The 27,372-nt window shown below is 53.8% G+C and overlaps 1 protein-coding gene across 1 annotated transcript in view; it reads left to right on the top strand.

The window, feature by feature from the left end:
• Nucleotides 1–26,535, top strand: part of KCNK3 (potassium two pore domain channel subfamily K member 3) — a 41,554-nt gene extending 15,019 nt beyond the window's left edge. The window contains exon 2 of the mRNA XM_023230035.2: nt 22,987–26,535. Coding sequence (XP_023085803.1) covers nt 22,987–23,888 — 902 coding nt within the window. The 3' untranslated portion in view covers nt 23,889–26,535. The remainder of the gene's footprint in view (nt 1–22,986) is intronic.
• The last annotated feature ends 837 nt before the right edge of the window (nt 26,536–27,372 follow it).

A 27,372-nucleotide genomic window follows, 5' to 3' on the forward strand; every position in this document is an offset into this window, starting at 1 on the left:
CAGGCCCTGGGCTTGCTCCAAGGCTGCCAGGACCAGGAGCTGTGTTCTGCTCTTGCACCAACCTTCAACATCTCACCTTGACTAGCAACCCGCTGGATCTTCTCAGGATCAAGGCTTAGCCCTGGGGCTCCCCACTGTGGTTTGATCACTCAGAATGTTTTGGGGCATGGTATGATTCCCTGCTGCAGAGCCTACACAGACATGTATTCAACCTTTGGCCAGTATGGGGTGAGTTCACGGTGTTGCTGTTGGTCCGCACCTGCAGAGTAGAGGCTCAGGCAGACAGCAGATAGCATTCTAGCAATTCCTAGAGTCCTGCAGATGCTTCAGATTCGAGAACCACTGATGCAGCCCAATCCTTCTCTCTTCCAGATGAGGGGATGAGACCCAAGGCAGGGTGCAGGGGAGATGGGCAGTGGCGTGCCCCCACTACACAGCAGTCCAGTGACAAAGCAGTCCTCGAACTCAGGCCCGCGACTCTCCACTCCCCTCAGGCACCCACATAGTCATTTCTCCACTCACTCAGCCTCTCTGAACATCTTCCTTGTGTCAGGTCCCATTCTAGGCCCCAGGGATGCAGCAGGGGAAAAGAGCAGCCCCTGTTCTCATGGGGCCATTTTAAAGGAAGTAGAGAGTCAACAAACTAAATTATGTTGTAAAAAATAAACAACGTCATCTCAATGGTAATAAGTGCCAGCAAGACAAGAAAGCCCAGGGATGAGAGAGAGAGGGAGAGTTGCCTTCTAGGAGGGGCCTGTAGAAGGCAGAGGTTGGGGAACGGACTTCTGGGCAGGGGAAGAGCAAATGCAAAGGCTCAAGCAAGCCAGTGCTGGGTGGGTTGAGGAACAGCAGTGTGGCTGTGGCATGCTGAGTCAAGTGGCGAGAAGAGGTGGAAATCTGTAAGGGCTGGACCTTGCAGGGCCATGGAGACCGTGTCAAGAGCTTGGATTTTTGGCTGGGTGCAGTGGCTCACACCTGTAATTCCAGCACTTTGAGATGCTGAGGCAGGAGGATTACCTGAGGTCAGGAGTTCGAGACCAGCCTGGCCAACATGGTGAAACCCTGTCTCTACTAAAAGAAATACAAAAAAATTAGCCAAGGGTGGGGGCATGTGCCTGTAATCCCAGCTACTCAGGAGGCTGAGGCACGAGAATCTCTTGAACCTTGGAGGAGGAGGTTGCAGTGAGCCGAGATCGCGCCATTGCACTCCAGCCTGGGCAACAAGAGCAAAAATTCCATCTCAAAAATAAAAAATAAAAATAAAAAAATTTGGACTTTTAAGAACGATAGAAACCACTGGAAGGTTCAAAGTGGATTGTGATGTGACATGACTTAAATTTTTACAAGAGCACTCTAGTTGCTCTGCAAAGATCGGACGGTGGCAGTGCAAAGCAAAAGCAGGGAGATTGCCAGGCCACAAGTCACCAGGCCACCCGCAGGTCAACCCTTCCAAAGGGAGGATGGTGGTGGACTGGAGCAGGGTGGTGGCGGTGGAAGCAGAGCTCGTGGGTGGATTGAGTTATGTTTGAGAGGCAGAGGAGACAGGACTTGCTGATGGTAGGATCCATATGTTGGAGCAAGGGCTATAGGAGTCAGGGGAAGAGAACAATCGAGAATGGTCCTCAGTTTTTGACCTGAGCAACGAGGTGGAGGATGTGCATTTACTAGATGGAAAAGAACACCCAGAGAGTAGCAGGTTTGGTAGAGACTCAAGACTTCTGTTTCGGATACCTAGCTTAATTTTGAGATGCTCATTTCAAATCCATGAAGGCAGTTAGACAGATAAGTCTGCAGCTCCAGGGAGAAGTCAAAGCTGAGATATCAACTCAGGAGTTATCAGACAGAAATAATATTGAAAGTCATGCACCAGATGAGATCAGCTGGGAAGGGGGTAGAGCTGGCAAGAAGAGCAGAGGGCCCAGCCCTTCCTCCAGTGCTGGGAGGTCAAGCAAAGAAAGGAGGCTGCCAGGAGACAGGAAGGAGACCTGGGCACTGTGGCAGCCCCGAGGCCAGGGGGAGTGTTTCCAGAGAGGCAACAGTCACCCAAGCTGGCCACTGCTGGGAGATCAGATAGGATGGAAACCACCAGTAGATCTGCAGCATGGCGGCCACTGGAGACACGGGCCATGAAAGCAGTGCAACGTTCAACAGCTTGCTCCAGGAGCCAGGCAAGGGGAGGGTGGTGGGAGTCGGCCTGAGATGGAACAGAGAGGCCAGATTGCAGGAGAGGCAAGAAAAGAGCAACTATACCGCAGCTCGCCCTATTTTCAGGCCTTTCTGTAAATGCTTCACACCCTCCCCCTGCAGAGACCCACGAGGGAGTTAGCCTTATATCCCTCAAGCAAATGAGGCCTGAGGCCCAGCAGGGCGATGCGCCCAGGGCTACTGCCAGGAAGCCGAGTCCAGGCCTGTCTGACTCCAAAGCCCCCACTCTTCCTCAGCAGCCCCTCGCCCCAGCCCCATGAACTCCGCCTGCCTTACCCTGCCACCGCCTTCCACATTCCCTCCCACCTCATCCATCCTTGTCCTTTGATCATTTCTGTCAGCTTCCAACAGTCTTGGCCTCTGCCTCCCTCCTCTGGGAAAGCTCTGCTTTTTCTCTTTGATCCTGCACGTCTGTCCTCTGCTGCGTCCTCAGCTGGGCCCCATGTCCCTCCCACCCTGTCCTTGCAAGATGTTCCCGCACTCTCTGCCAAGGGTGGAGGGCTGAAGAGTAACCAAGAGCTTTGTGGGGAAACCCAGGCCTGCGAGACAGGAGTGTGGCCCCAGTCCCCCGACTGCTCTTTGAGAAAGAGTTTGGGGCTCTTTGGGCCTGGTTGGGCTCAGCACAGAGGCCCAGAGATGAGATGCAAGCGCACAGTCCGTGGATGCCTCCGGAGGCAGCCAGGAGTGAGCCGGCAGGGCCGTGCCTCCTAACCCTGATGGGTCAAGAAGGGCCTCGGTGCTTCTCAAGAAGGGGGCAGACGAAGAGCAGTGGGCCGGAGTCCTAAATAGGGAGAGGTAGCCAGCAACACCCACCGGTGCCTGCGACCACTACCACACAAGCTTCAGAGAAAAGGGGATGGGCTTGGGAACTCAAAGTCCCTTTTGGAGCCAGGTGACTCTAGAGGGAAGTCATGTGTAAGGCTCAGAGACAGTGCAGGGGGAAAGAGGGAAGCCCTGGTAGGAGCTGGGGGCCTGCCCAGCCTGGCTCCCCTTCCCGACTCTGGTCTCTGGGATAAAGGAGGCTGTCTGGGATGCCTTTAGCAGCCTCCAGCTCTGACCCTTGGGATTCTGACGCCTTGGGATTCTGAGGCTCTGCTGCTCCCAGCTTCTCTGGGAGGGCCTGGCACCCGATTCTCAACTGGAAGAGATGAATAGAGCAGACCTAACACCCAGACACCACGGAGGTCCAGCCGCTCTCTCGAAAGCCTGACAGGGGGCTGCAGTAGTAATTAGCTCCCCACATATCCCCAGGGTTATTTTTGTCTCATTCTCCCCTGGTTTATTTTTAAAGTAACACTGGCACGTGGCTGGCCGGCTGCCCTTTCCAGGTGCCTGTGCCAATTTGGGCCAGGAATGTAGCAGGGCAAGATGTGCCCCCTCCCTCACGGTCCCGCCCTGAGTGCCGGAGCTAACTGGCCCCTCACTGGCTCCAGGGGGCTTCTTGCTGCACTGAAGCTCAGAGTCCAGCCTGTGGTGAACAGGTGGGCTGGAGGCAGAAGACCGCAGGGGAAGACCCCTGGGAAATTCCCATGTGTCCGTCATGATGCTGATACACCTGTTGCATGACCTTGACCAAGTCACCTCACCTGTCCCAGCATCGCCTCCTCATTTCTCAGTGGGATAAGTGAAAGTGACATTGCCTTACTCACCGTGAAAACACTCTGAAGTGTGCAATAAACTGAACTGGTGCACAGACATCAAGGAACAGTGTGATTAACCCCGGTACAAACATGCTGGCCCGCACTCTCCCACTAAGTCCCCTCCAAGGCACATCTTTCTCCCTAGAGGAGTGACTTCCAGTCTGGAAGGCTCCTCTCCCATTTCTCCCTTTCCCACCAGCCCTGAGACCTGCCCTCCACATTTTCTGTTTGTTTGAACCCTAATCCAGGCTGTCTGGGGTGAAGGGAGATAGTACAGGGGAGACAGTATGAGAGAGAACCTAGCTCTGCATTTACTTGCTGTGTGATCTTGAGCAACTACTTGACCTCTCTGTGGCTCAATTCCTGCATCTTCAAATGGGGATAATAATAACACATATTGATAGGGTCTTTTGAAGATTATGCAACGTACGTATATGAGCTCGCTTAGAGCAGTGCCTGGCACGTAGTAAGCGCTCTATAAATGTTAGCTAGTATTGTTTTGAATTGTAGAGGAGGATCAGTGACAGAGGCATTTAATCATTCGAATAAAGTCAAGTGCAGGGAAAGCCAGCTTGCCCAGATTCCATATCGGGGCTGGGGGGAGGGAACAGCGTAGCACTGTAAGCAGCAGCTGGAGGGAGCTGGGTCCTGGGGAGACTGCCTGGGTCCTGGGGAGGCTGCCCAGCTTGGAACTCTTGGCACCATAAAAAGCAAGCTCAGGACACCAGTGCATAAACAGGCAGCCTCTATAGATCACAGAAGCCAGGAAGTCACGCTCCTCTTAAACCCTGGCCTGGCTGATCTCTTGCCGATGTTGCACTGTGAACAGTGGGTGCAAACAGAGAAGCTGGAGGGCTTCAGGGTGGTCGAGGCCACTGGAAAGGCTGGACAATCAGAGGTCAGAAGAGAGCAGCAAGCCCAGGGTGAATCAGGTCTCAGAAACAGGCTGGGGCAGGCAGTTGCCTCCCTGTCTCCATGTAAAGGGCAGTGTCCCCAAGGATGGGGACAGCTGTTTGCTGTCTCCACAGAGGACAGACTGAGTCAAGCGGCCGAAGCCTCATTCACTTCGTTCTGCAGAAAGAGCATTTCCTAGAGGGTGCAGGGTTGAGTGAGTATGTTTCTATGGAGAGTGGTGGAATCCTACCCTCCTAGAAAAGTCTGTCCCCTTGGCTGGAGAGAAGGGGAGGCTGAATTCAGTGGCTTCTTTAGATCCCTAAGGACCTGGAGCTTGTGAGAACAATGGGAGGAGTGGGAGGCCCAGAGGCCAGGTCCTGTGAGGTGCTCCCTCTCCCGTCCCCCTTCCCTGGGTCTGTCCACCCTGTAATCTATCGGGATGGTGGGCAGAGGTGTGCCCAGAGGCCACAGTGGGGGAGAGGCTGGGTGTTGGAGTGTGTGCGTGGGGAGGGGGGAGGGCGCACACACATGTGAATGTTGGGGGTGGGGACCCCATGTCTGCAGGCTGGCTCCGAGGGAGAGAAGGTCCCAGCAGCTGCCTCCAGGCTGAAGTCCCTGTTGCCTGGAGTCCCTCTCTCCCTGGGCACTATGCCAGCCTACACCATCTGAGCTCCTGAGCCCTGGGGAGGGTGCTGAGCCTAAGAAAAGCCTCCTTTCACATCTCCTGGCATCTGCTTCCAAATTCTCTGCCAGCCCAGAGCTGTCTGGGCCATGACCAGAAAGGAGAGTGAGGAGCAGAAGAAGGAGATGGGGCCACACACACCCCAAACTCCCCCCACCACACCCAACCCATTCATCAAGACTAGCTTCGTGGATCTGCTAGTTTTCCACTGTGGGCACTGGGCAAGCAGACCAGTAAGAGAGGGACCATCTCCACACAAAACCTAATACCCTGGCAGACGGTGGTAAGGGCAGAAGATGCCATTCTCCAGGGAGACAGCGGAAGGAGGAGGCAGCCCTGGGCCTTTCACTGGAGACCAGAAGAGATGAGGGAGGGAAGTCAGGGCAGCAGCGACTCCAGTGACTCTGCAGCAGCGGAAGTGCTCAGAGGGGAGGCATGGGACAGATGGGACCAGAAATGGTGAGGGAATCAGGAGACAGCAGGCAAGTAGGGCGGGATCAGGTGGTGGATGGAGGGTCCACTTGCTGACCAGGAAACCCCCAGACTGTATTGTGTGGACTTGGGGAACTAAGGAAGGTTTCTGAGTGGTGAATGGCAACACAGAGCTGGGCTTAGAAACACATATGTGGGCTGGACATGGGGGTTCATACTTGTAATCCCAGCACTTTGGGAAGCCAAGGCAAGCAGATCCCTTGAGGTCAGGAGTTCAAGACCAGCCTGGCCAACATGGTGAAACCCATCTCTACTAAAAAAAAAAAAATACAAAAAATTATCTGGGTGTGCAATCCCAGCTGCTTGGGAGGCTGAGGCAGGAGAATTGTTTGAACCCAGGAGGCGGAGGTTGCAGTGAGCTGGAGGTTGCAGTGAGCCAAGATCGTACCACCAGCCTGGGCAAGAAAGTGAGAATCCATCTAAAAAAAAAAAAAAAAAAAAAAAAGGGCAGGGTGCTGTGACTCACACTTATAATCCCAGCACTTTGGGAGGCCAAGGTGGGTGGATCACTTGAGGTCAGGAGTTTGCGACCAGCCTGGCCCACATGGTGAAACCCTGTCTCTACTACAAATACAAAAATTATCCGGGTGTGGTAGTGGGCGCCTGTAATCCCAGCTGCTCTGGAGGCTGAGGCAGGAGAATTGCTTGAATCCAAGAGACAGAGGTTGCAGTGAGCCGAGATCGTGCCATTGCACTCCAGCCTGAGCAACAGTGCAAAAACTTTCTCAAAGAAAGAAAAAGAAAAAGAAAGAAACATGCGTTTGTTTTTTTTTTTTTTTTTTTTTTTTTTGAGACGGAGTCTTGCTCTGTCGCCCAGGCTGGAGTGTAGTGGCCGGATCTCAGCTCACTGCAAGCTCCGCCTCCGGGGTTTACGCCATTCTCCTGCCTCAGCCTCCCAAGTAAGCTGGGACTACTACAGGCGCCTGCCACCTCGCCCAGCTAGTTTTTTGTATTTTTTAGTAGAGACGGGGTTTCACCATGTTAGCCAGGATGGTCTCGATCTCCTGACCTCGTGATCCGCCTGTCTCGGCCTCCCAAAGTGCTGGGATTACAGGCTTGAGCCACCGCGCCCGGCCCCGAAACATGCATTTGTTAATAACAGCTCCTACTTTGTGAGACCCTCCACACGCCAAGCTTGTACTGGACATGTTATTTTACATGCTGTCTTCTAACCCCAAGCTCACCCAGCCGCCTAGCAAGAGATGGGCTCAGAGAGGCAGTGTAGGTGGAGGGGAAGCAGCAGGCCTGGAATCAAGAGGCTGGGGTCCCAGGTCCAGCTCAGGAGCGGCAACTGCGGGTGACACGCCCAATCTTTCCAGGCTTCGGTGTCCCCAACTGTTGAACGGACACCACCCCTCCCAGTGAGCCACAGGGATTCAACAGAAATGGCCCTGCACTGCTCGCTATGCTGGGGACCCCTGGGACGAAGTGCTTGGGGACGGGGGCCCTCTGTCTGGAGTGGCTGGGGCATAGAGAGGGCACAGTACCCCTTTGGACCGCAGCAAGTATAGGGGACTTCTGAAAGGAAACAGTGCCACACAGCCAATGTCAAAGGCCAGCAGGCAGAAGCCCAGGCCTCTCCTTCCCGTCCCTCAGGCTGCATTGTTCCTGTCTCTGCCTTGCTCTGCCATTCTCGGACTTCTCTTCCCCTGTAACTGACCTGCATGTGGCTTTGGCTCACCCTGGTCCCTGCTAGGACTCACCTCTTTCTAACTCTGCAGCTCAGCTCCACACAGCTGACCCAGCCCCTCGGCCCCACATCACAATTCCTGGAAGAGAGAATGTGAATTGCTAAGCCCAGCCAAGTCCTCTCAGCCCAGGTGTCCAATCCTGGTCCAATCTGCTCTGGTGCCAGGGTGACATGGTACAAAGGGGCTGTCTAGGTACACCCTTGACTAGGGTTGTTGTAGGACAGACAATTCCAAAGGTAGAAGCGGGCAGGCCCTGCAACTATGCCCACCACAGACAGCCTGGTGCCCTGACCCCTGCACTCCAGCATCCCCCTCTCACCTCCTGCTCTGTCTGGCTCAGGGCCACACTGACACATCCCTAAGACAGAAAAGTCTGGCTACCCAACCTCAGGGTGCATCTACCTGGCAGAAAGCAGGGTGGGGCTGGCTCAGGAGAGAGGGGCTTTGGCTAGGAAGGCCTCTTCCATCCTCACATAGTTTGAGCACCTCCTGTATGCAGGGCACCAAGACTGCAAGGCCAGGTTCTGCCTTGAGCGGAGTACAGCAGTCTTGGGATGTTGGCCTGTTGGACATACTTTCTATGTGATTTGACAAAGAGAGTGGTCCTGGGGACATCTAAGGGAGTCAGACAAGGTTGAATCCTACCTTTGCCAATATTTATCTGTGTGACCTTGGGCCAGCAGTGCCTAACCTTCCTGAAGCTTAGTTTCTCCATCAAAAAGGAGTAAATCGTAGCCACCTTCAGGTCACGGGGAACATTAGGGATAGCAAATATGAGGGCATCCAGGTTCCCTGCCACCATTGCCACTGTTCGCAGAGGCTCCCATAGCACAGGCTCCACTCCGGCGCATGAATGCCTCACTTTCTCACCCTTACTTTCTACACTCCATCCTCTGCATTCCCACCTGCAGCCCAGACTCAGCTGCACAGAGGGGAGGCCAGCAGGAGAGCACCCACCCAGGGGTCCAGGCCTGAGCCCTGACCACCTCCCAAAAGGCTTGTCCAGTGCCCAGCACCCCTCCGTGTGAGCCAGCCCTCATCCCCCGTGCTGTGTAGGCAGACTTGACTAAAAGGAGCTTTGCTCATAGAGGCACCGCTGTGCATAAGGAGATGGGTAAATAGGCCAGCCAATGTCTGCCAAGAGAGGCCCACCGAGTGGCAGAGATGGATGTCACGTGGGAAGAGCAGAGGAGGCTCCTGGGGCCACAGCAGGAAGGAGGCTTCCTGGGGGAAGGCAAGGTGCAGGGGGAGGAACAGCAGCTAGCACTGCATCAACGTAGGAGAGGTGCTGAGTGTTGAGAAAGGAAGGGAGGTCTCTGCACTAACTCTATAAATCTGACACTGTTCTAAAATTTAAAAGTTGGTTTTAAAAAATAGTAAGTGGCAAACAAACCAGAAAAGAAAGAAAGAAGGAGGAAAAGAGAGAGTGTAGCCTCAGACATTGACCATGATCCAATCTGTAGTGACAAGCAGTGCCAAGCAGCTCTGCACACCAGCCAGGTGTTCCCATCAACCCTGAACAATATTTCCAGGTGTCCAGGGTCATCTTCTGAGGCTGCGAGAAGTGGAAAATGCCATGCTTCCAGCCACAGGAACACTGGCAAGATGCCCAGGCCTTCTGGCTCCCTTTCCAGGTTCCTGGGTCCCGCCTTCACCGAAGGGGCCCCTCTGGCATAGACGTAGTATATCCTGGGGCAAATCGTCGCTCAGAGCCATTTCTCACCTGTCTGCTGGCAATCGTTTTAGAACAGTTTCAGATTTCTAGAGTTACTGCAAAGACCTCCCTGCCTTTCTCAACAAGTCTCTGTTCCCAGAGGGCAAGATCCAGCTGGCCTGTCTCTGCATCCTCTCCCGCACTTAGCCTAGTGCCTGGCACAGAGTAGTAGGTGCTTAAGAAATGTTTGCTCAATTAATTAATTAAGACAAGCTAAGAGGGAATAAAGTCATTTTCGCCTTGCTGATTTTCCAGATGATATTCTTGAGATGAGCCAAGTGCTGCAGCCTCCCTGGGGACCCTGCTTCCCGCTCAGCCTCCCCAGGTGCCACAGCTCCCTCTGCCAGAGGCGGGATGTCTTCTTCCAGGGCTGGCCATGAGCCCCCAACAACCTGTGGCCAGCCTCAGCCTGCAGCCTCCTGCCATTTGGCTCAGGCCAGTGGATGGGTCCTCTGTGGAGACCCAGTGCACTCTCAGGCCCAACTGCTGTGGGGAGGGGTTGGACAGGAAGGAACAGGAAGCAGAGATGGAGAGAGCACCTGCCTGCCTGCCCTCCCCAGGCCATCACTTTCCAGAACAACCTTAAGAGAAGGGATGCAGGCAGGATGCAGTGGCTCCGGTCTATAATCCCAGCACTTTAGGAGGCCGAGGCAGGTGGATCACAGGAGTTAGAGACAAGCCTGGCCAACATGGCGAAACCCTGCCTCTACTACAAATACAAAAATCAGCCAGGAGTGGTGGCACACACCTGTAATTCCAGCTACTCAGGAGGATAAGGCAGGAGAATCGCCTGAACCCAGGAGGCAGAGGTTGCAGTGAGCCAAGATCATGCCACTGCACTCCAGCCTGGGTGACAGAGTGAGACTCCCTCTCAAAAAAAAAAAAAAAAAAAAAGGAGGGATGCATCAAGGTCCCCTAAGATGGGCCATGGACCTTGATCCCTGGGCCCTAGCCCAGAGGCCCTGAAGGCCACATACCTGTGTGGCCTTGTCCAAATCACCAGCCACTCACTCAGCCCAGTCTCCTTAGCTGAAAAGCCAGGGCACTTACCTTCCAGAATTCAGCATCCATTCAACTAACATTAGTTAGACTGGACAAGGTGACAGGCCTGAACTTGTCCCCTGGCTCAGACATTCACTAACTGTGTGGGCTTGAATGAGTCATGGAAACTTTCTGTGTCTCAGTTTTCTTATCTGCAAAGTGGACATAATACTCATCTAAAATTTTTGTGGAAACTAAATAATGAACAGAAAGCACTTAGTACAGTGTACAGTGTCTGGAATACAAGTGCTTAATAATGTGAGTTTTATTATTACTACTGCTGCTGTTGTTGTTACCACCACCATTAGCTGCTATGTGCCAGGCACTGAGCCGCTAAGAAGTACAAGGCAGTACCCCTGCCCTCCACAGCCTCTGCGTCCAGACTTACAGGACAAAATGAGACCCAAAATAAAAAGCAGCAGCAGCTAAATAAATGAAAGAAAGCAAAGGTTCAAGGCCCCAGGATCCTGGTCTCCAGCATGAGATGAGTGGCAGGGAGCAGGGGAGAAGCTGGGTACCAACATGATTCCCAAATGCTCTGGCTTGTCTCGGCATGGGAGACCCAGGCAGGGACACATAGCCAACTCCTCCCTGACTCCACGTGCCCCTGAGGGCCGGGAGGGTGTATGGGGCCGGATCAGGGATTTTCCACCTAGCTCTGTCTGCCCCTCCGCTTCAGCTGGGGAATGTTACAATGAGAGCTGGGCTGGCCAGGCCGGCCCCAGGCCCCTCACCCTCTCCACAGCATCTGATCAGTGCCCACCAGGACTGTCAGTCTGGCACACACCCAAATGCCCACTGTCATTGCTTTGGGCAGCTGACATTCCCAGTGGCCTTTGTTTGACTGAAACTACTGCAGTCTCCACTGTTTGCGGGGGAGAGAACGTGGCCCTCTGAAAGCCCACAGTCCTAGAACGCTGAAGGGCCTTATGGACGGCTTCTAATTTCTTCAAGTCCCAGAGGAAGCGCTCAAGGCCTAGAGAGGGGCAGCTTCTTGCCTAGGATCACGCAGCGGCACAACTGAACCACACCCCAGGTCTTCTGACTTCCCTCTTGGTGTGAAGAGTCCCAGGGTAGCCAAGTGCAGCAGAAAAAAACTGCCTTTGAATTTCAAGTTTGATTCTAGCACTTATGGCCTGAGATAAAACACTGTCTCTCTGAGCCTCAGGTTCCACATCTGTAAAATAGGAATAATAGCACCTCCTCTAAAGGACAGCAATGCAAGTGCAAACAATAGAATGTATAGAGATTGCTTTGTAAGTGATAAGGTCCTGCACAAATGAAATACAAGGGATTATTATTCTAGAACTCGGAGCACAGCACATATTAAGAACTCAAAAACACCTGCTGGTTGGAGTGGAGGAATGTTTGAAGGATGATGAGTAATGAACAAAGGGCCCCTGGAGCACTGATTTGTTTAGGTGGGTGAGATCAGGGAAAGCTTCAGAGAGGGGGTGACTTTTGAAATGGGCTTTGATGGAGGAGTAGAAGCCCAACAGGCAGAACAAAGAGCACGAGCAGCGTCCAGAAATGTGGAAAGGGGCCCTCCCAAGAGCTGCTGACACCATGTCCACAGCCAGGTTTAGGCACCAGACCCTGCTAGGAGAAGGGACCTAGGCACCAGGTCCCTTCTCCTCGGGACCTCTGCATGGTACATGGAATATGAGGAACTAGAAATTTATTCAATGCTAAAATACAACTTTTCAGGGAAGAAGAGACATTAGGGATCTTCTAATCTAACTTCTCTTTTGAAGGTAGGAAAATTAAGATAAGAAAACTGATTCAGATATAAGTCTCAGGGAGCTGACGTGGCTTAATACACCCTGCAGTAGGCTTAGCAAACTAGGGCCTATGGACTGAATCTGGCCCACCACCTGTTGCTGTCAATAAAGTTTTATTGGAACACTACATTTGCCATGTCCATTGTCACATAGTATCCATGGCTGCTTTCTTGGTTCTATGGCAGAGTCGAGTAGTTGCAAGAGACCACAGACTCATAAAGCCTAAAGTATTTACTATCTGGCCCTTTACAGGAAACAGTTTGCTGACCCCTGTCATACAGCAAGGTAATAGCAGAACTAGGATGGTAGCCAGGCCTCCTGACTCCTAGTGCTTTGTAATTCCTGTGCACCATCACCCTCTGGGCCCTGCCCTGCCCCCATAACACTGCCCACAGGGTGAGATTTCAGGCAGCCAGACTCTGGGCCCACACCTAGGCTGGCCTCTGCTGCTCCTCAGACCCAACAGGGCTTCCAGTTGGGAGCAGCTCATTCCCTTTTGGGGACTGTGGCAAGGCGATGCCAACACACCTGTTTCTCCTCAATGGGCTCAACAGGAAAGGCCGGGGCGTGTAAATGTGTAAGACTCGGGCCAGCCAGATGCCAGTGTCATGGACAGGGCCTTGAAAAAAGTATGTGGGGGAGAACTGGCACCTCAGCCATCCGCGAAGAGGGCCAAGTCCACTTTAAATTGTGCTGTGGAATTCCTTTCTCAATGCCAGGCTGTTCCTGGTGGATTCATTTAATTAAAACCCCACCAGATCCAATCTGTTAGAAGCTCTGAGCTCACAGATGCCCTGTCCAGCTGGTCATGAGGATGCAGACAGGCCACAGGCCCGGGCCATGGCACCTGGCTCGGTGGCTGGCTTAGAACAGGCCCCACCAGCCCCAGGTCAGGGCCCTGCCCAGGGCCCCCAGGATAACTGGCTGGTGGTGTGGCATTGCCCCCTTTAGGCCTCACTCTCTGCTTATCCTCTCTGTCTCCATTCTGTTCAAACCTCAGGCTCATCTCTGATGCCTCCCTCTCCCTCAGTCATTCATTCAACAGAACTTGATGAAGCGGCAGCTCTGTGCCAAGCCCCCTTCCAGGTGTGGGGGATCGAGTGGCAAACAAAAGAGACGAGAACCCCTGTCCTCGTGGGGCTTACAGTTTCACCCATGAATGCAGGGCATCCCACACACTGCGCATCCACTCTCCTCCCCTCGCCCCTTCCTCTCCTCTCTTTTCTCAGCCCCTTGCCCCTACCTCCTCCGCTCATCCCGAACTCTTGGATCCTCCGTTTCCCTCTAGCTCAGGCCTGAGCACTTGACAACTAGACCATGCAGAGGCCCCCAGTGGATCCTCCTGCCGCCGTCTCCCACAGCCATGCCCCTGCCCAGGGATGCCAGGCATTCAGCTTAATATCTTTCTGAGCACAGCCCTCCCCTGCTCAGGAGCCATCCATGGCTCCTCATTGCCTTAAAATGAAGACTTCATTCCTGAACCTACCCTTGAAAGCTCCTCAAATTTTGGCCTCTTCCCACCTTGACAGTCTTTACTTTTCAACCGTACTTCCTGCTCCAAGAACGCTGGAAGAACTTGTGCTGTTTTTAGGTTTATAATATTCATCGTTTTCTACTTACAAAAGTAATAGGTTTTTTGCAGTGTAGAATTTATAAGAGGAAAATTAAAATTAATCATGAGCCCATTATTCAGAGATAAGCTATGTGAGCTTTAGAATATTTCCTTACAGCTGTATATGTGTGTGTACACATACAAAATGTATATGTATATATACATTTTTTTTTTTTTTTTTTGAAAGAGGGTCTCCCTCTGTCACCCAGGCTGGAGTGTAGTGGTGCGATAATGGCTCACCACAGCCTCGACCTCCCAGGCTCAAGTGATCCTCCCACCTCAGACTCTCGAGTAGCTGGGACCACAAGCACACGCCACCATGCCTAGCTAATTTTTTGTTTTTTCTAGGGATGGGTCTCACTGTGTTGCCCAGGTTGGTCTCGGATTCCTGGGTTCAAGTGATTCTCCCACCTCAGCCTCCCCAAGTGCTGGGTTTACAGGCATGAACGAGTGTGCCCAGCCACATTTTTCATATTTTCGTATTAGTATGGGATCCCACAATATAGAAAGCATCGTCTCTTACCCTTTTAATTTAACATGATGTGGTAGTTTTCTATGTGTTCAAGAGACTTCTCAAGAACTGCACTTTAATGGTCGCACAATATTCCATCACATAAATATACCTTAATATGTTTAACCAAACCCTATTGGTGGATATTTGGACTGTTTACAATTTTTCACAATGAAAATGCTGCTATAAACATGCTTGTTCATAAATCTTTGTTCTGATCTCTGGTTATTTTCCGAGCAGAGATTCCTAGAAGTGGCAACACAGGGCCACCGGGTAGACACATTTCTAAGCTTCTTGATGCGTATCATGCAGCTGCCTTTCTGAAAGAGTCCGCTGGCCCCCACCCCATTCCCATTTGTGAGCACACCCACCAGTCCCATGCAGGTCTATTTTTTCTGACCTTAGCACATCACGTGTCATCCTAACATTGTATCCTTGCCTCAGTAGCTCCCCTCATCGGAACCCTGCCTTTCCTATCCACCCTTCAGAGCTCAGAGTAAATGTCACCTCCTCCATGAAGCCCTCCCTGACACCCCAACCAAAGTCTCTATCTCCAGCCCTCCTTCAGCCTGTCTTAAATCCCTCCTAAAACATTTCCCACCTTTGCCATGCATTTTAATAATTTGTGTAATAATAACCTCTGCTTTATACAGGGCACTGAAGTTTTCAAAGTGCTTCCGCTGAGAGGTTTCATTTGATTCAATCCCAAATGGAAAGTGTTTTGAGGTCAGGGACCTCATCAATAGATCATCTAGGTCTATTTCTCCTGGCCACATCACCAATTCAAGTCCAGCACAACCTCAAGCTAGCCCTTGTGTAACAGAAGTGTTTAGCCAGCCTTTGTTATTCCCTGGCCTATCAGAACAGACTTCAGGATGCTCCCTTCTGCAGCATGGGGCAGTGAAAGACGACATGAGGGCCCTGGATTCCAGTCCTAACTGTGTCACTGAGTTTCTGTGACCTTGGGCTAGTCTCTGCTCCTCTCTCAGCCTCAGTTTACCCATCTATAAAACGAGTGGGGGGAAGGGCGCTGTGGCTCATGCCTGCAATCCCAACACTTTGGGAGGCTGAGGCGGGTGGATCATTTGAGATCAGGAGTTCAAGACCAGCCTGGCCAATATGGTGCAACTCTGTCTCTACCAAAAATACAAAAATTAGCTGGGCATGATGGTACACACCTGTAGTCCCAGCTACTCGGGAGGCTGAGACAGAAGAATCACTTGAACCCAGGAGGTGGAGGTTGCAGTGAGCTGAGACTGTGCCACTGCGTTCCAGCCTGGGCAACAAAGCGAGATTCTGTCTCAAAAACAAAACAAAACACAACAAAAAAGAGTGGGTTGAACTACGTTGTCACAGCAGTACTGATAGCTCCTAAAGTCCCTATCCCCAGGCACCCAGAGCAGCCCTGGGGTGCCTCTGAGGGCCTCTGCACAAAGCCGGCCTCTGGGATGGGCCAGAAGGAGCTGGCCAGGGAGGCAGGCCTGGCTCTAAGCCAGGCTGTGTCTGCAAACACTGACCTTGGCTGCCGCAGGGATTTTCCATGACACCAGCACCCTCCCTCTGAGCTCCCTGCATCACACATGGGCCTGAGGAGGGTGGGGGATGGGGGCTTTGGGGGTTTGTCCTACATCAAAGGTCCCCAAATCAGTACTAGGGCCACCTGTGGATGGGAGACCGCTCAACGCAAGAGAGGAGAGAGCAGTGGGCCCAAGAGTGGGGAGTCCAGGAGGAAGCATGGGGCAGGGAGAGAAGCTGCTGGGGGTGGTTGGGGGGAAGAGCTGGGAGAGGAGATGGGACGATGGGAAGAGAGGCCTCAGGAAGGGGCAGGGCAGAGGAAGCAGATAGCAGATAGGTGCTGTGCTTCAGAACTGTCCTTCCCAGGAGCTCTGGCCTGAAGAGGGACAAACTCCAGACCCTGTTCTGTACACTGGTCCCACCCCTACCCCAGCTCCATGAGACCCAGTGGCTCCCAGGCCTAGCTAGGGGCTTGCCCAGACCCAGTGCAGGGGGATTCCTTCTGAACCTTGAAGCTGACCTCATTTTGAAGGGGTCAGAGGCCACAGTGAAGGCAGGAGCTATGAATCACCTAAGACCCCCCTGCCAAGGGCCACCTCTCGTCCCTGTCCTGGGTGTCTAAGGGATGGTTTCTCATCACCATCTCAGACCTCAGAGTCCTCCAGAACTGGAGCCTCTGGGTTCTGCAGCCCTCCCACCCCAGACCTGTGCTGGACACTGAGGGGACAAGCCAGTCCTGCAGGACTCCTCTGTAGACATGAGTGCCCAAATACAGAGTGGGGGCCTGAGAGGGGCAGAGGGAGGAGAAGCCCCTCCAGTGCCCGGAGAAGGTTCCCAGAAGGTTCTCGGGAAGGGCAGTGTCTGAGCTGCATCTCACAGGAGGGAGAGCACCTGCGCCCTCCTCTTGTCTCCACCAAGCTGCAGCCCCTCCCTCCTCTCCTCCCCCAGGACCTGGGCACAGAAGCTGGGCTCCTTCCACCTCATCTCCTTTAACATGCCAATTAGGCTCCCTCAGAGCCTGCAGTCCCACTTCCTGGCTCGACACTGCTGCCATCCCCACTCTGAGGGGCGGCTCCCTGTCTGTGCCTCAGGCCCCTGAGCTGGTTCCTCCTCGGCCCTCCCCTAGGTGCTCTCTGAGCCCAGCTGCCCTCTGCCATCCAGCAGGGGAGCCCAGCCTTCCTCTGAGGGCCCTCCCTGTGTCTTGCAGCCCCCAGAGCTGCCTCTGTCTCCCCTAAGTCCGCACTCCTCTCTGGCTGCCGCACCAGGCCCAAGCCACACTGAGGTCACCCATGCACCCATGCACTTCGGCATCAGCCCAGAGTTCACGGCCTTTGGGCGCCTCAGGCCACAGGTCCCTCATCCATCTTCCCTCAGGACAAACATTAGCCCAGCCATTGCCTATTTACATTAGATAACTAGGTCAGCCTGGAGACAGGCACAGCCGGCATTGCCAAGGGCTGTGCTTTTTAATCTACAGAAGGGCTGGGCCACCCAGAGAAGGAGATCAAAGAATCATAATGTCAGAGACCTGGGGGAAGGACCTTAGAGGTTCTTGATGCTGACGGGAGTGTTTCCCAAACTGTGCTCCCAGGAACTCTTGCTCCCAAACTGTGCTCCCAGGAACTCTTGCTCGGTAATGTACACTATGAGAAAAGTGCTCCACGGTCAAGGAAGTGGGAAGACAGGCACCTTTTCCCGGCCTTGATCGACCCTGCACACGAACACATACATAGCCCTGAGAAAGCCTAGGCTCAAATCAAATGATGGTGAATCCTGTTAAATTCAGCATTTCCCCAATTTCATTGAACCAAGCAACTCTTTTCTCATCCAACAGTTGTTAACATTCCATGGAACTGGTATTTCAGAAAAATGACTTGAGTAAACACTGATCATAGAATGTTGGCACGGAAAGGAACTTTAAAGATCATTAAATCTTGGTGCTCCCCAAAATAGTCATATTAATAATTCATATTTATTGATCTCAATGTCCTAAGCATGTTAAGTCTATGAATTCAATCAAGTCCCCACACCAAGTCTATGAAGTGAGTACTTCATTATTCCCATTTTACAGATGAGAAAACTGAGGCACAGTGGATTAAGCAGTGTAGCTAAATATAAAGTTGTTTGGTTTCAGAGCCTGTGATCTTCTCTACTCCACTAAACCTCAGAGATCCTCTCTCTGTGCTCAGTATTTCAAACATACAACAATAACTGAACTCCGTCTCAAAGAGTCAATTATCTCAAGCTAATCAGACGTTCTGACTGACAGATGTGTTCTTAATTAATTTTGATGGGGAAAGAAATTAATTATGGCTCTAACAATGATTTATTCAGTGCCTGATCTACAGAGTATTCACACTGCACTGATCACCACATCGAACTCCATACATAAAATCTTCCAAAATTTTGACTCTATGAATGGGTGAGTGAACAGAGAAAATAATAAAAGGCAGTGGGAAAAGGTGGGAACCTCATCTCTTGCCCTATCTTCCATGTCACAGATGAGGAAACCTGAGGCCCGGAAGGAACTTGCCAAGACACAAAGCTGTCTTTGATCAGGGTCAGGTCAGACCCCAGATCTCCTGCCTCCCAGCCCCATGCTCTTTCCTCTGCCCAAGGCTGTGGCCAGCTAGGCCAAGGGTAGGAGGTCAGACAAGCAGGCTAGCAGGCATAGGAGACCAGTGGGGAACAAGCAGCCAAGCCCAGTCCGGCCAAGGCCATGAACAAGGGCTCAGAGTGGCTAGTTGTGCTTTGAATAGAAGGAAATAAGCCGCAGGGAGAGAAAGACCAGTAAAAGGGAGGACCAGACCCAATCCCACTCCCACACCACCATCCCCACCCTACATCTCCCTGGAAGACAGCTTAAGACAGTTTCTGACCTCCTTGGCGATTCTGGGAGGAAAACAGGAACTGAGGTGGCCCAGGGTTTGCCTCCGGTCTCTCGGTTTTCCTGCTGCCCTAAAATATTTAGACTAATAATTAATTTTTATATCCAGTCACCTGGCTTCCTTAAGTGGATTTCATGCCTCCAGCCAGGTTCCTAGGCCATCTCTTAGCTGAGTTGCTCCCAAGTAGGAGCTGCTGGGCCATGATTGAATGAAGAGGCACAACTCTGGTCATACCTGAGCTGGAAGACAGTGGACAGAGCATTGGTTTTAGAACCAAGTATCCTGGGGTTATAGTCCTGATTCTGGCATTCACAAGCTGTGTGACCTTGAACAGATTGCTTTCCTCTCTGGGCCTCCACTTCCTCATCTGTACCATATAAAGACTGAACCAAATGATGGCTAAGGGTATTTCTGGCTCTGAGAACCTTAAAACCTATGTTGGATTCAGGGAAAGGAGGCTGGGAGAGGAGGCAGTATGGATGGTCTTGGTCGTTTTCTGAGAGACAGTGGCTAGAGTCTTCTGGTCAGAACATGTGCTCTGGCTGATCAGCCCAGCAGGTACTGCGACAGGGTCCTCAGAGAGTGAGCCCCAGAGAGAAGCCTCCGTGTGCATGGGTGCCACAGAAGGACAGAGGCAGCCCCTCACCCAGAGACTCAAAGGGCTGGACAGAGAAGAGAAGATAGAGAACACCTTTTGCCCCCTGCCTCATAAAGCCAAGCCCGATGTGGGCAAGGACCAGGCAGTTAGCGGGCCTCCTGGCAGGCAGACGGGTCTTGCCAAACTCCCACTTACTTCCCAGAAGCTCCAGGGCCCCTTGGGAGTGGCTCCACCCAGCTGGCACCCCTCCAAGTTGGGCGCCCACGTCAGCAGGTCCTCACACTCCCTTGCCCTTTCACCCAGTGACAATAGGACAGGCGATGGGGAGGGGGACTCCCTGAAGCAGGTACTTGGAGAAGCGTCTGTCTGCCTGAGCATGGCCCTCCTGTTACCACCCCTGCCGCACCCGGCTCAGAGCAACGCCTGAGGCTGATGCCCAAGTGAAATGCTCTCCTCCCAGGGCCTCCCGGCCTGGTCGCCCTTCCTGGGTGATGCATTGGCTCCCATGTACCGGAATGAATGCTGAGTCAGAAAGGCCCAGTGGCCTTGGCCGACACCCAAGGCCTCTCTGGACTTCATGACCCCAACTGTAATATGGAGATAGTCATAATAGTGACCTTGTAAGAAGTTTTTGAGGATTAAGTTAAAAATACATCTGAAGGGTAAGAACTTATTATTCTTAAGCTTCAGCCTGCAGTAGGAAGTGAGATTGAGCCCTGGGGGCATCTGACCCCAAAGAGGAGGCACAGCTAGGCCAGGGCTGCCTGGCCAGGGCAGTGGCTGTGGTGGGGCGTGAGGTGCTGCCTGGGATAAGAGCCTCTGGTTAAGCCTGGATTTGTCATTTGCTTTGAAAGTCACTAAGTTCAACAGGACGAAGGGCAGAGGAAGGGGTTGTCACTTGCGGCTGAAGCTGGGTCCTGAGGAGCTGGGTCCTTGCAGGCTGGGGTAGGAGAGGCAGAGGAGGGCCACGAGGCAGTGTGGGAAGCACTGTGGAGAGGAGGTGCCAGCTTGGCTGGGTGTGGGATGAGGATGGGTCTCTGGGGTGGCTGCAGGGTATAGCAAAAGAAGGGCAAGGAAGGGATGTGTAGCTCCTTGAAGCTGGGGGTTTTGTGAGCATAGTCACAGTGGGCAGTGAGGCTGCCACACAGGCAGGCGCCGGCTTTTACTAAGAGACGGTGGGCCCAGGGAAGTCACAGCCTATGACAAACACAGGACAAGGGAGCAGTGGTGGCAGAGAGGGAGTGAGGGTCCCTGATGGTGGTACGTGTCTGCCTGACTCCACAGAGATGGCCCCGCCCCCAGGCCCATGCTCTCACGTCACCCTTCCCCTGTGAGATCCCACCACCACCGCTTCCATCTTGCAAGTCACAGGTTCCAAAGAGCTCTAACGCCTGGTCTCTCCTGTGCTCCTGCAGATGGCTCTGGGGGCAGCGAGGGTGGGGGTTGGTAGCCCTAGCTCAATCCTCCAGAGTGCAGGAAAGGCAAGTGAGCCCAGAGAGGGGTGGGGATTTGCCCAAGACCACACAGCTATCACATGGCCAAGCTGGGGCTATGTTCACGCTCCCTACTCCCTGTTGAGCCCCATCCATGGTGCCATGCCCTCCCCTCTCCACAAAGTAGTGCCGGCCTGGGGGACAGGGAAGGACGGGATGAGAAGCAGCTCTGGCTCGGGGCCTGCCCAGTTGTTGAAGTGAGTTTTGGTCTGGCTGCCATGGCCGAGCTGGCGGGCACAATCTGTTCTCACCCTGCTGGAGCACAGACGTCCCACACACAGTGGCTCTACAGCTCAGCAAACAGTGACATAGTTACTGGTCCGACGCTGTGGAGGAGGGCAGGGGAGCTGGTTCTAAGGGCAGCCCCAAGCAGCTGTCCCCAGAGCTCCCTGAGCTTTAAGATCCAAAAGGCCCTGGGTTGACAGAGGTGCCAGTCTTACTGGAACTGAGCGGCCCTCGAGCCTGGCTGCTCTCTTGGAAACATGAGAGTAATCTGGCACTTCACTCATTGTTAATCACAGGGAGCCACTACTGAGTACTTGATAATGTACCAGGCTCTGAGCTAAGTGCATTACACACAATATCTTACATATTCCTCCCCAAAGTCCTGTGAGGCAAGTGTACTATTAACCCCATTTTATAGATGTGGAAACTAAGGCTCAGAGAAATCATACACACACACACACACACACACACACACACACATACACAGAGAGAGAGAGTGCAAGTCCAGTATCCTGCCCTACAATTTAGTTATCAAACATATTCTGGGCCTCCATAGGTATGGCTGGCAACGTGGAGGTGGAAGCTAGAGAGGAGTGTGACAAGGTCCATCAGTGCCACCCCTTACCCCCAGAGCTAGTGTTTAGCTCTATGTCATTGGGGATCCTGGAGGACAGGGGGTGGTGGTAATATTGGCCCTGGAATTACAAGCTGAACATTTTCAGTGCCACTCAAATAAGGCAGAGATCACTTTTAGCTGTGAGGAATCCAGGAGGACTGCATGAAAGAAGAAATATTTGGTTAAGATTTGATAAGACTTAGAAGAGAAGAAAATGCCAGCATCATGTTATTATCATAATTCTATTAATAAAAGTAGTAAATATCTCAACAATGAAAGAAGCAGGCCAGCACCAGTAAACACACTTTACAAATGAAGAAACATGCTCAGAGAGGGGAAGTAATTTGCCCAGGGTCACACAGCCACTAGGGCCCTGTCACTGGGGATGAGTTCCCATCCAGGTTCATTTTCCCTCCAGGTAGCCAGAAGAATTCTCGACTTAGGCCTTTGAATGGCTGGTGCAGAGGGAACCTTTGCCTCTGCCCTGATCCTGGCTCAGGGTGGGCCGGGGTGTGGGCGGGGCACAGAGAGGTTATCTGGTTGATGATAGTAACACACCTGGAAGGACACCCAGGGCTCCTGCTTTGCCAAGGGTAACACACTTCCCCATGAGGACAGACCCTACATCAGGCCAAGCACAGAGGATGACCCCAGGGCCTCCAACTGGAGGCTGATGAGGACCCCGGAACACTCATTCATCCAGCTGTTGCGGGGAGGGACAGGCAGTCTCCTTTCTCCTCTGGCACAGTGGGCCAGCTGTCCCAGGGAGACTGAAGGGCCCTTGTTGCCAACCAACCCCACATAAGCTTTGGCTGGCAGCAAGGTATTCACCAAGAAGCCAGCCCTGCCTCGGTCTCCCTTCCTGTACACTGGATCACAGGATGTCAGAACCCATTCAGGGCAACCACTTCACCTTGTAGTCAAGGAAACTGAGGCATGGAGAGGACAAGGAGCACGCCCGCAGCCCAGGACACTGAGCTAGAATCCAGCTCTCCCAGATGACCTGTGCCCTCACTCTCTCCCTGTGCCCCTGGACCAGTTCTCAGCAGCACTCAGGCCACCCCTTCTCTAGGCATATAAAACAGTCCAGTCATTGAGGTCAAACGGACTCGAGTTCAAACACGGTTGCTCTGCTCCCAAGCCGTGTGACCTTGGAAGTCAGCCCTCCCTATTTCTTCCTTCCTACATACTTTCTGCAGGTGTCACAGAGTACAATAGAAAGCATGAGCAAGGGCCTAGCACAGTGCGTGGAGACAGGAGCGCCCGTCACTGTAGGCTCAGACCCGCAAGGTGGGGAAGGTGGCGGGGCGAGGGGGAGGGAGAAGAGGGTTTCTGGAAGGGCAGCCCCATAGCGTGTGCTTTCTCTCCTCTCCCCTGCTTTCCCCCAGGCTACGGGCACGCGGCGCCCAGCACGGATGGCGGCAAGGTGTTCTGCATGTTCTACGCGCTGCTGGGCATCCCGCTCACGCTCGTCATGTTCCAGAGCCTGGGCGAGCGCATCAACACCTTGGTGAGGTACCTGCTGCACCGCGCCAAGAAGGGGCTGGGTATGCGGCGCGCCGACGTGTCCATGGCCAACATGGTGCTCATCGGCTTCTTCTCATGCATCAGCACGCTGTGCATTGGCGCTGCCGCCTTCTCCCACTACGAGCACTGGACCTTCTTCCAGGCCTACTACTACTGCTTCATCACGCTCACCACCATCGGCTTCGGCGACTACGTGGCGCTGCAGAAGGACCAGGCCCTGCAGACGCAGCCGCAGTACGTGGCCTTCAGCTTCGTCTACATCCTTACAGGCCTCACGGTCATCGGCGCCTTCCTCAACCTCGTGGTGCTGCGCTTCATGACCATGAACGCCGAGGACGAGAAGCGCGACGCCGAGCACCGCGCGCTGCTCACACGCAACGGGCAGGCGGGCGGCGGCGGAGGCGGTGGCAGCGCGCACACCACGGACACCGCCTCGTCCACCGCGGCAGCTGGCGGCGGCGGCTTCCGCAACGTCTACGCGGAGGTGCTGCACTTCCAGTCCATGTGCTCGTGCCTGTGGTACAAGAGCCGCGAGAAGCTGCAGTACTCCATCCCCATGATCATCCCACGGGACCTCTCCACGTCCGACACGTGCGTGGAGCAGAGCCACTCGTCGCCGGGAGCGGGCGGCCGCTACAGCGACACGCCCTCGCGACGCTGCCTGTGCAGCGGGGCGCCACGCTCCGCCATCAGCTCGGTGTCCACGGGCCTGCACAGCCTGTCCACCTTCCGCGGCCTCATGAAGCGCAGGAGCTCCGTGTGACTGCCCCGAGGGGCCTGGAGCACCTGGGGGCGCGGGCGGGGGATCCCTGCTGGGAGGCCAGGAGACTGCCCCTGCCGCCTTCTGCCTAGTGGGACACCCCGCAACACCTCACCACTCTGCCCCAGCACCCCCATCTCCGACTGTGCCTGCTTGCACCAGCCGGCAGGAGGCCGGGCTCTGAGGACCCCTGGGGCCCCCATTGGAGCCCTGCAAATTCCGAGAAATGTGAAACTTGGTGGGGTCAGGGAGGGAAGGCAGAAGCTGGGAGACTCCCTTCCCTTTGAAAATCTAAGAAGCTCCCAGTCCTCAGAGACCCTGCTGGTACCCAGACCCCCACCTCCGGAGGGGACTTCATGTTCCGTGTACGTTTGCATCTCTATTTATACCTCTGTCCTGCTAGGTCTCCCACCTTCCCTTGGTTCCAAAAGCCAGGGTGTCTTTGTCCAAGTCACCCCCACTCAGTCCCACTCCCCTTCCCCATCCCCATCCCCAGCTGTGTCTCCCAACCTCCCTTCGTGTTGTTTTGCATGGCTTTGCAGTTATGGAGAAAGTGGAAACACAGCAGTCCCTAAAGCTGGTCCCCAGAAAGCAGGACAGAAAGAAGGAGGGACAGGCAGGCAGCAGGAGGGGCCAGCCAGGAGGCAGGAGGCAGTGGCCTGCCAGTCTGCAGAATGGTCACACTGGAGGTTCAAACTAACTGGCCTCTAGCCACATTCTCATAGCAGATAGGACTTCAGCCTTCCAGACACTGCCCTTAGAATCTGGAACAGAAAACTTCAGACTCACCGTCCCCAGCCACTGCTGACAATTCCCAACTCTTAAATTTGTCGAGTGATTTTTAGCCTCTGAAAACTCTATACTGGCCACTGATTCCTTTGAGTCTCACAACAGCCTACTTAGGTCACCAGGGCAGGAGTTCTCACCCCCATTTTACAGATGAGAACACTGAGGCCTGGACAGGTGAAGTGACCAGAGAGCAAAAGGCAAAGGGGTGGGGGCTGGGTGCAGTGGCTCACACCTGTATTCCCAACACCTTTGGAGGCTGAGGTGGGAGGATTGCTTGAGCCCAGGAATTCGAGACCAGCCTAGGCAACACAGTGAGACCCCATCTCTACAAAAAATAAAAAATTAACTAGGTGTGGTGGCACGTGCCTGGGAATCCCAGCTACTTGGGAGGCTGAGGTGGGAGGATTGCTTGAACCTGGGAAGTCGAGGCTATAGTGAGCCCTGATTGCACCACTGTACTTCAGCCTTATTGAGTGAAGGGGACAACCCCTCTCCCAAAAAAAAAAAAAAAAAAAAAAATGGCAAAGGGAGACAAGAGCCCAGCCTACTTGTTCCTAGTTGAAGTGTTATTTTCTTCCAGCTTGGCCTGCTCTTGAAAGCAAAGCTCCTGCAGTTTACATTCTGGCATTGTGTGGCTACCTGGGTTTTAAACCAGAATCAGAAGTCCCAGGTCAGAGGGCACTGCTGAGGCTCAGCCTCTTCTCTTCTTGGTCAGGAGGCAGCAGCTCTGAATGGGCTCCTGAGGCAGCACAGGGGCCTTTGTCACCAAGGTGCATGCTTACAAACAGTGCAGTTCTTGGGACCGAGGTAAGCAGGGCTTACCTGCCATGGCAGAAAGGCCAGGATCTAGGGCTCTAGGAGTTTGGGAATTGGGCAGAGTGGCCAAGAAAGCTGGCAGGTGTATCCTATGGGACATGATCCCTGGCACCATTGTCATTGTTGGTGCCTGTGTCCCAAGTAACTAGTGAGAAGCTGAGGCTGCAGCAAGAAACACCGTTCCCAGGTGGCGGGGTATGGACCAGAGATGCTCTCTGCCCACCACACCTGCAACCCAGAAGCCCAGATGGAACGCAGCTGACGAAGGTGATGCTTGAGGCTCACTTTTGGGGCCCCACAGCTGGAGCTGGGATAGTGACTGGGACAACATCAAGGGGTGGATGAGGGACCTGTCCTCCCGCAACACTGCCTTCCCATGCTGTTGCCCTGCCAGCTCCTCAACACTGCCGACCAACACGGCATTCAGGGAAGTTGGAGGACAGCACCCACAGGGTGGCCAGCCTCAGGCCCCCACCTGCATCCTCTAGTCTCTGGGGACCCCTAGGGGGAAGAAGTCTACCCTGCTTGTGAGTCCCGTCTCAGTGTGGAGGAAATGACTGCCCACATGCCAGGAAAGCAGGGCCCAGGACCTGGAGGTGCCCACTGTGTTTATGTTGGGGGTAGGGGAGCAGTGCTGGCTGCCTCTGTCCTGTGTGTGACCCTGCCCTCGAAGGGTCCTGTCCTGTCAGTCCCGAGGGAGCCACAACCAAAGCTGCGGAGAGAAGGTGGGGAAGGGTGTAGAATGGCCATGGGGCACAGCGTGGCAGACTGTTCAGTCTCTGCTGGGTCTTTCCTAGGGACCTGGAAGGCCAGTGTTGCTTCCCCCTCACTCCCTTTCACTGCAGGCAGCCTCTCTGCTTCCCCAATGCCTTATGCCTGGGCACACTGCCACAGAATATGCAATATGTGTGGGTGACCATGTCCTCATGCCCACACCCCCACCCCGGGCAGCCCCTGGACTCCAAAGGCCTCCCCTCAGCTCTTCCTGCCTATCTGTCTTCACACTGAGAATGGCGCCCAATAAATGCTATCCACGGAGACCAGGCTCAGGCTCCAGCTGCCTCTGTCATCGTATGCCCTTGCTGCTGCCAGGGAGGAGCCATCTCCCACCCCCTCCCCTGCCGGGGTCTTCAAACATACCTAGCTGCTGGACACAGTGCCTCACACCTGTAATCACAGCACTAGGCAGGCAGATTACCTGAGGTCAGGAGTTCACGACCAGCTTGGGCAACATGGTAAAATCTCGTCTCTACGAAAAATACAAAAATTAGCTGAGCGTGGTGGCATGTGTCTGTAGTCCCCGCTACTCGACCACTGAGGAGGCTGATGCACGAGAATCGCTTGAACCCGGGAGGCGGAGGTTGCATTGAGCTGAGATCGCACCACTGCACTCCAGCCTGAGTGACAGAGTGAGACCCTGTCTAAAAATTAATAATAATAATAATAATAATAATGATAATAAAATAAAATAACATACCTAACTGACTCGCCATGGTCTCGCTGGCCTGTGGGCGACACTGGCTTCCCTTCTGGAATTTCCCAGAAGATCCAGATTTTCTTAATGTCCTCCTGGAACAGGCTAAGTAAGAAACACCTTAGAAATCACCTGGTCAGGCCGGGCGCGGTGGCTCAAGCCTGTAATCCCAGCACTTTGGGAGGCCGAGACGGGTGGATCACGAGGTCAGGAGTTCGAGACCATCCTGGCTAACACGGGGAAACCCCGTCTCTACTAAAAATACAAAAAACTAGCCGGGCGAGGTGGCGGGCGCCTGTAGTCCCAGCTACTCGGGAGGCTGAGGCAGGAGAATGGCGTAAACCCGGGAGGCGGAGCTTGCAGTGAGCTGAGATCCGGCCACTGCACTCCAGCCTGGGCAACAGAGTG

Source organism: Piliocolobus tephrosceles, chromosome 15, assembly GCF_002776525.5.
Source record: "Piliocolobus tephrosceles isolate RC106 chromosome 15, ASM277652v3, whole genome shotgun sequence".
Taxonomy (NCBI): domain Eukaryota; kingdom Metazoa; phylum Chordata; class Mammalia; order Primates; family Cercopithecidae; genus Piliocolobus; species Piliocolobus tephrosceles.